Source organism: Felis catus, chromosome B2, assembly GCF_018350175.1.
Source record: "Felis catus isolate Fca126 chromosome B2, F.catus_Fca126_mat1.0, whole genome shotgun sequence".
In the NCBI taxonomy this organism is placed as follows: Eukaryota; Metazoa; Chordata; class Mammalia; order Carnivora; family Felidae; genus Felis; species Felis catus.
The window spans coordinates 100,014,928-100,027,647 of NC_058372.1; the positions used below are offsets into that span (position 1 = coordinate 100,014,928).

The 12,720-nt window shown below is 34.0% G+C and overlaps 1 protein-coding gene across 5 annotated transcripts in view; it reads right to left on the reverse strand.

The window, feature by feature from the left end:
- The window catches only part of REV3L (REV3 like, DNA directed polymerase zeta catalytic subunit), a 173,806-nt gene that overhangs the window by 88,603 nt on the left and 72,483 nt on the right, over nucleotides 1–12,720 (reverse strand). For all 5 annotated transcript variants that reach the window (XM_023254263.2, XM_019831087.3, XM_045057917.1 and 2 more), the window contains exons 5-9: nucleotides 10,213–10,309; nucleotides 5,351–5,445; nucleotides 4,486–4,590; nucleotides 3,432–3,516; nucleotides 3,196–3,344 (exon numbers count right to left, since the gene is read on the reverse strand). In XM_023254263.2, the coding sequence (XP_023110031.1) occupies nucleotides 3,196–3,344; nucleotides 3,432–3,516; nucleotides 4,486–4,590; nucleotides 5,351–5,445; nucleotides 10,213–10,309 (531 nt within the window). The remainder of the gene's footprint in view (nucleotides 1–3,195; nucleotides 3,345–3,431; nucleotides 3,517–4,485; nucleotides 4,591–5,350; nucleotides 5,446–10,212; nucleotides 10,310–12,720) is intronic.

The following is a 12,720-nucleotide window of genomic DNA, read 5'->3' on the forward strand; positions in this document are numbered from 1 at the left end:
AGTTGACATAATGTGTTATATTTGTTTCAGGTTTTCAACATAGTGATCTGACAATTTTATACATCATTAAAATTCTTGAAAAAAGTTCGAAATAAACAAAACTCCACAACTCACTTAATGAAGCAAAGTATGAATCTTTCTTGGTTAAAAACAAAAAGTATAAATTCCAAACAAAGTGTTAGCAAAGTAGACATAGCAATGTTTCAAAAAACACCACACCATGACAAAGAAGAGTTATTTCAGTAGTGCACACATAACTTGACATTAGAAAATAAAAATTATTTTAATGTAACTATATTATCAGAGGGATAATAAAAGGGAAAAAAAGTGATTATTTCAAATTCAGAAAATTTGGTAAAATTTCATTTAATACCCATTCATGAGTTTTGAAAAACTAAACTTCACAGCAAAGAAAGAGGAGATATATTAACCTAATTAAAGTTATCTACCAACATCCTGTAGTAAATTTCATATTTAATGATGAAATATAGAAGCCTTTCCCTTCAAAACCAGGAAAAAGACCATTATTTCTAACTAACATTACTCTAGAGTTCTTAATGCATTAAAAAAATTTTAAGTATGAAGATGGGAAAAGAAGTAGTAAAGTTGTTATTTACACATGATGACTCTACACACAAAATATCCAATAGAAAAGACATATAAAACTATTAGCACTAGGGTGTGTTGGTGGCTCAGTCGGTTAAGCATCAGGCTCCTGATTTTGGCTCAGGTCATGATCTCATGGACCGTGCGATCCCAGGTCTGGTTCAATGCGGACAGCATGCGGAGCCTCCTTGGGATTCACTCCATCTCTCTCTCTGTCCCTCCCCTGCGTAAGTGTGTGCATGCATGCTCACTCTCTCCCTCCCTCAAAATAAAAAGAAACATTAAAAAAAACTATTTGCGGTAATAAAAGTTGCTGTATATAAGACTGACATACAAAAGTCAGTGAAGCTCCTAAATACCAGTAATTAGAAGATGTGATTTTTGCAAGACAAACTCCTAAGTGCAACAATTAAGACACCTGGAGTATCTCTAATAAAAGATACCAAATTTTACAAAAGAAAATGGCAAAACTCTATTAAAAGATATGAAAGAAGATAGTAAAATGAGAAATATATCATGTTCATAGAGGAGATGATTTGCACACAGAAAGATTAAAAATGTTAATTAATCAGTATATAAATTCAATAAAATCCCAGAAATGAACAATCGGATACTAAAATTAATAGGGGACAGTTTTTTGTTTTTTGTTTTTTTTTCAAAGATCAAGAGTAGGGGCACCTGGCTGGCTCAGTCAGTGGAGTGTACTAGTCTTGATCTCAGAGTTGTGAGTTCGAGCCCCATGTTGTGTGTAGAGTCACACAATATAAGGTGAGCTCAAGAGATCTCAGGTGTAACTTTCCATGAGTCAGAGATTGCACAATGCTGGGATGCATCTCTTAGGGAGGGGGAAGCCCTGAGTGTAGATGCTCATTTTGAATTGTAGTTTAATATAGTCAAGAGGGGTGCCTGGATGGCTCAGTCGGTTAAGTGTCTGGCTCTTGATTTTGCCTAAGGTCATGATCTCAGGGTCATGAGATTGAGCTCCATGTTGGACTCTGCGCTCTCTCCCTATCCCTCTCCTCCTCTCTCAAGAAATAAATAAGGTCTTTAAAAATATATATGGTCAAAAGAGTCTCTGCTGCTAATGAGGCAGTATAAAAGAGGCTTTTCTATTACTGCTTAAAGCTGTAATTTTACTCCTGCTACTCTGGCTCCCTTGCTTAGAAAAACTGCATATGAAACAATGTGACTATGGAATAAAACTTTGATCATTCTTTTATTTACCAACTGTGTATAAGCTAACTACATTTTTACAGAAACTTTATTAGAACATATGCTATCTAGGTAGAGTACATATACCCTAAGACCTGGCAAATTACACTTCTATATGTCTTCTATAGAGACACTCTTGCATACAGCCACAAAATGACAGAAATAACACTATTAATAACAGTGCAAAAGTGAAAATCATCTAATAGTTGTAGAGGGCTAATAAACTTGTTTAGTCATACAAAGGAACACTAATCAGCAGCTGAAGTGAGTGAACTAGAAACATGTATGAACAAAGATAGATCAAAGTTATAATATGTTGACATAAAAGATACTCAACATCATTAGTGATGAGGGAAATGATAATTAAAGCCATAATGAGATGCCATTTCACACACTAGGATGGCTATACAAAAAAAGACAAATAACAAGTGTTAGTGAGGATGCAGGATCATTGGAACCTTCACATACTGATGGAGGAAATGTAAACCAGTGTAATCAGTCTGGAAAACAGTTTTGTAGTTTATGCAAAAGTTAAATACAAGTTCACCAAATGAGCCAGCAATTCCACTACTTGGTGTCTCTCGAGAGAAATGAAAATACTACATCACACAAACACCTACATACAAGTGTTCGCGTCAGAATTAAGAGCCAAAAAGTGAAAATAACTCAAATATCAATCAACTGATGACTGAATTAATAAAATATGGTATATCCATACAATGAAATACTATCTGGCAATAAAAAGGAACGAAATATTGATAGATACTACAATATAGATGAACCTGAAACATTAAGCTAAATGAAAGAAGACACAAAAGATCACATATTGTATGATTTCATTTATATGATACACCCAGAAAAGGCAGATCTTGAGACAAGAAAGTGGATTAGAGGTTACTTGGGGTTGGAGATGAGAACGGATATGACTGCAAATGGACACAAGGAATCCTCTGAGGTGAAGCAGGTGTTCTAAAATTGAATTGTGGGGATGCCTGCACAGCTCTATACACTTCCGATAAATCAATGAATTGTACACCTTGAATGAGTGTATATTATATTATACAAATTATACCTCAATTAATAAAAAACTATGTCGAATGAAAAAAGCCAGTTGCTTACTTTATGCCAAGTAGGACCCTATTTTATGTAAGATTTTAAATATAAAATAACAGTATATATCATGGACATACATACATAAGAAAATGTAAAATCATATATGGGAACAGTTTACACCAACTTAGAATAGTGCTTACATCTAGAGATCAAGAAAAGGTAAAGGAATGGGAGAAACTTAGCTAATTCAACCAAACAGTAATATTACCGTGCCAGATATACAGATGTCTATTATAGTATTTTCTGCATACTTGAAAACCTCACCTTTGCTCAACTCTGTATCTTTGTGGACTTCTACCAGATTAGCTGGCGTACATTGAAGAATATCAGGAGACAGAACTTCAGAGTGCAATGTTAACTCAGCAGAGAACTCCTGAGATCCATCGCTGTAGTCCACAGATCCTGATAATGTTCTGGTTAATTAAAACATATCCTTTATAACAAACTAGATAACAAAGCAATAAAATTAGTTTTGAGATCTGTAATAAATAACGACTTACACAGAGAAATCATTCTGTTTGAGAATTTCCTGAAGTCTCTTCTGAAAAATTTTTTCACTTTCTGTTGCTGGCACAAACCTGCGATCTTTGAATTTCAAAAGTGCATTAAAAAATGTAGATAACGAATGAAATATTTTCCTTTTTCTTAGAGTAGCTTTTAAAATGGTAACAATTTCTTATCTTTCTCTTGACACACATAATACCACCTAAAAGTAGTTCTATCATAACAGCAAACAAAAGAGAAATGGTTGTTAATGAAGCTATAAAATTAAGCACTTAAAGTCAGTTCAAGATTAAGTTCTACAATTATAACTTAAATCTAAAACAAAAACACTGTTCTGTACCTATAAATGTATTGCACACTCTGAACCTAGAAATTTCTACCCTATAAAATATAATAGTTCTATTTTAGAAGGCATTCAAAATTTACCACAGCATTTTTAGTGCCCAAGACATAATAAAAATTTTAATTGGACTTCAATGTATGCTTACTGCTATATTACAAATATATTTACCTTCTGAATTAGGTCCTTTATTGTTTTACTTTTATTTAAACATTTTTGTTGTGTACATGGCATTTATGTAAGCCCTCAAATTCTTTTTGTAGAATATATAAAATGAGTATTTTCTTCAAAGCTGTATAAGATGATTAAAGTAGGAGTTTATATGAACAAAATAGTGTGATGTCTCTAAGTTGGGACCCATGATCTTCTGTGAGTATTCTGGCTCATTTGGAAATACAAAAGGCTAGAATATACTAGAAAATAAAAAAGGAGCAAAGAGGTGGGACAAGAGGTAAGGTAAAAACCAAGGACAATGAGGATGCCAATTCTTGGGCAGGCAGGGGCGGATAGAAGGAGAGAACAATGAATGACACCTGGGAGGTAAAGAATTACAGTTCAGAGCAATGACAATAGGAAAAAATATACAGAACAGAAAGGTAATTTGAAAAGTAAAATTTAATGTTAAGGTAAAAACTCAATGGCTTAAACTTTTCCATTAGAATATCTGGTGTAAAAAAAAAAATGTCACCAGAATACTATTAGGTTTATACCTTGTGATTCGGGTTGGCTAATTTGAGAAGTTTCATTTCTGTTTCTTCGCCGTTGCTTTTCATCTTCCCATATGGCCTGGAGACCAGGGTTTCCACCAATTTGAGCTATAATTACAACAATACTTCAATACGACAAGGGTCAAAGTGAAAAATACTTGCTCAAAAAAAGAAATCCAAACTTTAAAAAAATAAATACTGACTTAAAAAAAACAAAAACAACCATTTACCTGTTTTGTGTAACATAATGACCAAACTACCCAACCTACATTTATTACTCCTTTTTGTTTTCCTCCTACTGGCTCCCCAAAACCCAGCAAGTGGTGAATAAGACCAAAATATCTGATGACAGCCAATATACCTAAGAGTCCCCTCCCTTTTACCTAAACTGAAAATTGTAAGTTTAAAAGGCAGAGTATATTAAATTCTTTAATGATGGCTAATGTATTTAGTGTCACACTTACTTTAGGCTTATGTCTATGCAAACATACTCACATGAATGAAAATATTAATGAAAAAATAATGACCATCTCATCAGAAATCTTCGTAACATTTTGCATCCTCCTTCTACAACATGTTACTTCTCTACTAATGTTTTCTTCCCTACTTTTTCCACTGTACTTTAGTCATTAAATTTTAAAAATAAAAACACATGGGGCGCCTGGGTGGCTCAGTTGGTTAAGCGTCTCTTGATTTTGGCTCAGGTCATGATCTCATGGTTTGTGAGTTCGAGCTTCATGTTGGGCTCTGCACTCTGCACAGTGCACAGCCTGCTTGGGATTCTCTCTCCGCCCTTCTTCCCTCCCCCCCACCCCCAAATAAATAAATAAACTTAAAAAAAATACAAACACATTAATTGTGCACATACCTTCAATGTCTAGCCGATTTAAGATATCAGCAGCGACAGCATCCACTTCTAATTCACATGTACTCCGTGGTTCAACACCTTCCAGTATTAAAGAGCTGTATTAAAAAGATTATTAAAAAAATATAATTAGGGGCGCCTGGCCAGCTCAGTTGGCGGAGCATGCAACTCTTGATCTTGGAGCCCCAAGTTGGGCACAAGATTATTTAAAAAAAATAATAAAATAACAGATTAAATAAATATACATATATAATAACCACATAAGAGCAAATTTTCTGAAGACTTTGCTTACAGAACTTTCATGTTTAGTCACAATTATTCATGACCCAACTGATACTCTGTGTGTACATATAAATAAAAAACAGGAAGAGAAAAATACAAAACCTGCTCTGTTGAGATACTTTTGCAATATATTTTACATATTTTGGTTCATTATATTTTATATATAAAGAATGTACAATGTTTTAGCATGTGAGTCATATTCAGGGTAGAATGGGATTAGATAACAGAGGGATAACAGAGGGATACATCAAAAACCATATACATATGCAAAATCACTTGCCCAGAGGCATCTTTCTTAGCAATCACAGACAGTTGTTAAAAATGAGGACAGAGTATGCTACAAGAGATCAGGGGAAGTGAGCATACTGAAAAGTGAGCAAATGATACTGTTCTCCCTGCCCTCAACTACTGCTGAGCTGAGGAATGCTTTAAAAGTCTCTATAACTGCAAACTGAGAAATCACAGGAGTTCAACAATGGAATCATGGCTAAGAGAAGTGGTGATACCATGAGGTCATTAATTTTTATGACAAAATGGTCATAATTGTAATAATAGTTGTAACAATAATTGTAATAATTGTATAGCTGTAATGATTGTAATAATGCAGAGGATTATTCCCCATTAATGCTGTGTGACTCAAAAGCATTTTGTTTTTCAGAGCCACAAAAAAATAAATAAAATCAGAAAGACACCATATATATGTCCCTGCTTGAAGGAATGAATATACATCTAATGTGGATACCAGTTTACTCATTCCAAAATTTAGATCTTCTACTAATGCAGACCCATATGAAAAGGAGAACTTTTACTAGAAAGTGGGTGATGGCAGATTTGATTAACATTTTTATTGGAAAGATTTTTTTTTTATGTTTTAAGAGAAACATATTAGCAAAACCTCATTTTCCGTTGTCTATCCCTCAAGAAATCTGACGAAACTTTAGAAATTTGTTTAACCACAGAATTGTTATAGTTCAAATAAATCTGTATGTATATACATATATACATGTAGATAAAACACACACACACACATATCTTTTTACCATTGATACAGAAGGGACATATTAGCCAACCTATCACAATATATGCCTTTTTACTTTTAGAAAAAATAATTCTCAATGTAGCTTGTCTTTTTTATTCATATAATTTAATGACATAAGTTTTGCCATGAATTAAAGTAGTAGATAAAATAGTTTTTAGTCAACAGTTTTTTCCTTATATCAAAAAGTTTCACAATTTTTGGAAGAATTATATTGTAAATTTCAAGAGTGAATTTTTCCAGGAGTAGCACATCTGTGATAAAGGAGGGGAACAATAACAGCATAAAATGCAATCTCATAGTAGAAATTTATAACCATTTCTTGCCCTTATTACAAAACTACTTTAGACATTCAGAATAGGAAGTGTTCCTAGGGAAAGGAAATAGTTTGCACAATTAAAAATGTCTCCAGTAGATAAAACACCGCAAGTAAAAATTTGAGTCAGCAAATACATATAAACAATTCATTATAGTCATGAAAAATAGGTAAGTAATATGACAGTAACAATTGTGCCTCTCTGAACATTTCTGTTCCTAGCTTAACACAACAGACCTACTAATTAGAATCACTGAGGGTGGAGCTCAGACATCTACAATTTAAAACGTCTCTTTTGATCAACTGATGGGCAGTCAGGGTTGAGATTACTTCAGCATACTTGACATTTGTAGATTCAACACTCTGGCAAATGACTCTGAAGGTCCATGATATGTGGTAATTTATAATGAGTTAACAAGTAGGCTTAGTAGAACTGCTAACTCAGCACTCCCCATCTCTTACGAGTTTGCTGCTATTTGTCATAGTCCTTGTAATAATGTTTGTGAAGGAATATAAAATATTTATTAAAAAAAAAAAAAAGGCACCCAGCAAGATGGTGCTAGCAGCACTGGGGATAGAAATGAGACTGATAAAAATCTAAAGAGTACTGATTTACAGTAAAATTTTTTGACATTATGTTACTTGTACTTGATGAAATAATGGATTTTCATGTTTATTACAATGTAAGCATCACCAAAATACAAAAATATGGGATAATCTGAGACAAAAATATATAGCTATACTGTATTTATTACAGATTCTAATTCTGAATACCTTGCCTAATTTCACTAGTTTGCCTACACATATCTTTGCTAATAAGTTGTCATTCGTTAAGAGTAATAAAATAGGTCTCTTTTAAAAACATTTTAAAATGTAAACTTTTCATTATAATATATAAGGTCTCCCCCAAACTTACTTCTAACCAATAAAGCTTTACTATGACCTAGCTAGAAAGATAGTTTGCTTACAAAAAGATTTCAAATGCTAATAAACTCTGGTCTTATTTGATCATGCAAAAACAAGTAATTAAAAATATAGAACTCTGAAAATCAAGGGCTCTAGTGAATAGGTAAAATTTTGAGTCAAGCTGATGTGCTCCAATTTCAGAGAGATAGAGGAACTGTATCACAGGCATAAAAAAATGAAGAAAGCAAGTTGCTTGTTGATCAATTTGGAATGATTAGAACTTGAATTTGATGTGGTAATAATATTCTGTGAAAAGAAATTATGCCATTTCAATCTGATTAAAAAATACTTCTGCCATATCTGAGAAGGAACCAAGAAGTACACATGTAAGCGTATGTGTAAGTGTGTGTGCATGTTTGTCAAAAAGTCCTGATACTTGTCAAGGTCAATCAAGAGGCAGGGTGTCATTTCACTTTGAAGTCCTTGAAGTTTTATTCTGGCACAATATTTCTGTCATTAAACAATGTGTTTCTATCATTATTTAATGAGATTCTTTCTTAGACATCTTCTGTTTTTTTAATGTTTATTTTTGAGACAGAGAGAGAGCGCATGCACGCGCAGGGGAGAGGCAGAGAGAGAGGGAGACACAGAATCCGAAGCAGGCTCCAGGCTCTAAGCTGTCAGCACAGAGCCCAATGTGGGGCTTGAACTCAGGAGCCCAAGATCACGATCTAAGCTGAAGTTGGACGTTTTAACCGACTGAGCCATTCGGGTGCCCTTAATGAGATTCTTAACTTCCGTATCAGACTCTGCGCTGACAGCACAGTGCCCTGCATCAGGCTGACAGCATGGAACCTGCATGGGATTCTCTCTCTGCCACTCCCCGTGTAGACTCTCTCTCAAAATAGATGAATAAATATTAAAAAAAATGGCAAACTGCTTATTCATATACAGTACGTCAACCCACTTTTTTCCATAAAAACATTTAGAAATTTGGGGGTTATTTTTTCAAAAATATTTGCTTCTTAGATTTTAAATTGTTATTTTATCATGTGATTTTTATTTGACAAGTTATAGCATATCAATTCAGAATGCATAATGAAGACATATGTTGGAAAGAAGTATAAAAATTAATACCCAATTACTTTTATTAATTAGGTAATAACTAGGTCCATTTTCATCCTATTTTCAAGGTCAGTGTTTAAAATCTGATTCCACTGAGAAATTTAACAGAAGACCATGGGGGAAGGGAAAGGGGGAAAAAAAAGTTATAGAGAGGGAGGGAGGCAAATGATAAGAGTCTTTTAAATACTGAGGGAGGAACTGAGGGTTGATGGGGGGTGGGGGAGAGGGGAAAGCTGGTGATGGGCATTGAGGAGGGCACCTGTTAGGATGAGCACTGGGTGTTGTATGGAAACCAATTTGACAATAAATTATATTTAATATAAAAAAAATAAAAGTATGGGAATGCAAGCTGGTGCAGCCACTCTGGAAAACAGAATGGAGGTTCCTCAAAAAACTAAAAATAGAACTACCCTACGACCCAGCAATTGCACTTCTAGGCATTTATCCACGGGATACAGGTGTGCCGTTTCGAAGGGACACATGCACCCCCATGTTTATAGCAGCACTATCAACAATAGCCAAAGTGTGCAAAGAACCCAAATGTCCATCGATGGATGAATGGATAAAGATGTGGTGTGTACGTACACACACACACACACACACACACACACACACACACACACACACACACACAATGGAGTGTTACTCGGCAATCAAAAAGAATGACATCTTGCCATTTGCAACTACATGGATGGAACTAGAAGGTATTATGCTAAGTGAAATTAGTCAGAGAAAGACAAAAATCATACAACTTCACTCATATGAGGACTTTGAGACAAAACAGATGAACATAAGAGGGAAGGGAAACAAAAATAATATAAAAACAAGGAGGGGGGCAAAACAAAAGAGACTCATAAATATGGAGAACAAACTGAGGGTTATTGGAAGGGTTGTGGGAGGGAGAGATGGGCTAAATGGGTAAGGAGCACTAAGAAATCTACTGAAACCACTGTTTTACTATATGCTAACAATTTGGATGTAAGTTTAAAAAAATAAAAAAGAAAATAATAAAAAGAAAAAAACATAAAATAAAAATAAAATCTGTGATTCCATGTAACATACTAATGTTGAGATGTGCTTCTCTGACAAGCTTATAGATTAAAAAAATGAAGATTAAAATTAAATTATAATAACCACTGAGTTTTGAATACAGTAGGATATACACAAATAGGTTTTTTTCCCTTTACAACATTAACTAACCTTGGTATTTCATCTTCTTCCCACCGAAATAAAGTACCAGTAAGAGAATTTCCTGGTAGCTGATCCTTGCAAGATCCAGTTGTACGCATCGAATCACCTAGGAACAGAAAGGTAAAAGAAGATAAGTTCTACTTTTAACCTGCATATAAATACCCTTTAAGTAAAATAATATATAAACATGACTAGTTCCTACAATTGTGTCCTTAAAATTCATACACACACAGGAACACATATGCACAGTTGAGAATAGTGGCTCTAAAGTAAAAGGGGAAGAAAGTATTTCTAATATCGATATGAAAGAGAAACAGCTACAATGCTTACATGCTAGTATGATACATTTAAATGTGCTATTGTGGTAGGATTAAAATCTCACTTTGAAAATCATGAAGAGTTAAGATTGTTTATAGACTTTAAATTCCTAGGGTATTCTGTAGGAGTCTAAACTAAAATTCTAATGGAATTCAGATTCCAGATAAAATTCAAAACATACTTTAATACTAATCCCTGAACAAAGAGAAAATATGCAACACATTCCAGAAGTGATGGCAGTTAACAGTGAGTGGAAATGCAAATACAATTTGACCACCAGTAGAAGAAGAAAATGCATGTTTGCTTAGTTGTCTAAGTTTCAGGAACTGAGTCCTGGGGTCATGCTTTGAAAGTATTCTCTAAATTTTAGCAACTGTTTTGCAATCTCTTGTGGGAATTTAAATTCTAAGAGAAAGCATAAATGAGTAGCATAGAAAGAATCCTAACATTGAGAAAGACACTAAATTTGCAATTTTCTAATCCAGCTAAATTTAATACTTTTTCTTATTTGTTTAGCTTGATCACAAAATGGTGTAATTAAGACTGAGATTAGGTATTACCATCTTTGCTATTTCAGCAAAACATATGCCAAAACATGAAACTGATTCTACATATCTTCAGAAGTTTTTAGAGGCTTTGCTATTAGGTGGCTAGGGCATTGATATGAAATTACTTTGTAGAGTTGTACATTACCATAAATATTATTTTCTAATAAATTTATGTGAATAAAGAGTACAAGTTTACTGATTCAGAGTTACTGATAACATCACAAAAAATTCACATCTTACCTACACTTCTTATGCATTGTTTTAGCATATTTCCCTAAAGAACAGGGAAACTCCCTAATTTAAATATATATATTATTATAATTTTTCAACTATGGATGGTAAAAAATACAAATTGCCTCTATGTGCTCAAAATATTTAATCTATTTACTTTATATACTTCACCTTAACAACGTAGTAATTAGTACTATTTCCAGTTCATCTGACACATGATCATATAACTGAAGTACTGAGAGAAAAATTGTATATGCATATATACTATTAAAATTTCTACATCTTTTTCACTTTTGAATTTACTCCATTTTCAAAAGTAAGACTACATTATGTACTAGGATAACTTGTCTTATAAGATAAAAATGTTGAGTTATGCATATATACATGTAATATGTAGGAATTAAGTTTTAATAAGAAGTTTACTGTCAGTTTAATGGTGTCTGAGAAACATGAAATACAAAAAGTGATTCACTTATTCTTCCCGTGATTTCACTATAATCTTTTATACAAAACAAGCAAAATAAAGCAAACAAAAACCTGAGGGCTATTTAGTATAATGAATTAAGATATAAACTTTATTTCATCATACTCACAGCAATTTTCCTTTTAATTTCCCCCAACTAAATTTCATGTATTTCTGCGTTGTAAAAATTTTCCATATATTTTTTTTAATTTTTAATGTTTTTTTTTATATGAAATTTATTGACAAATTGGTTTCCATACAACACCCAGTGCTCATCCCAAAAGGTGCCCTCCTCAATACCCATCACCCACCCTCTCCTCCCTCCCACCCCCCCATCAACCCTCAGTTTGTTCTCAGTTTTCAAGAGTCTCTTATGCTTTGGCTCTCTCCCACTCTAACCTTTTTTTTTTTTTCCTTCCCCTCCCCCATGGGTTCCTGTTAAGTTTCTCAGGGTCCACATAAGAGTGAAACCATATGGTATCTGTCTTTCTCTGTATGGCTTATTTCACTTAGCATCACACTCTCCAGTTCCATCCACGTTGCTACAAAAGGCCATATTTCATTTTTTCTCATTGCCACGTAGTATTCCATTGTGTATATAAACCACAATTTCTTTATCCATTCATCAGTTGATGGACATTTAGGCTCTTTCCATAATTTGGCTATTGTTGAGAGTGCTGCTATGAACATTGGGGTACATGTGGCCCTATGCATCAGTACTCCTGTATCCCTTGGATAAATTCCTAGCAGTGCTATTGCTGGGTCATAGGGTAGGTCTATTTTTAATTTTCTGAGGAACCTCCACACTGCTTTCCAGAGCGGCTGCACCAATTTGCATTCCCACCAACAGTGCAAGAGGGTTCCCGTTTCTCCACATCCTCTCCAGCATCTAGAGTCTCCTGATTTGTTCATTTTGGCCACTCTGACTGGCGTGAGGTGATACCTGAGTGTGGTTTT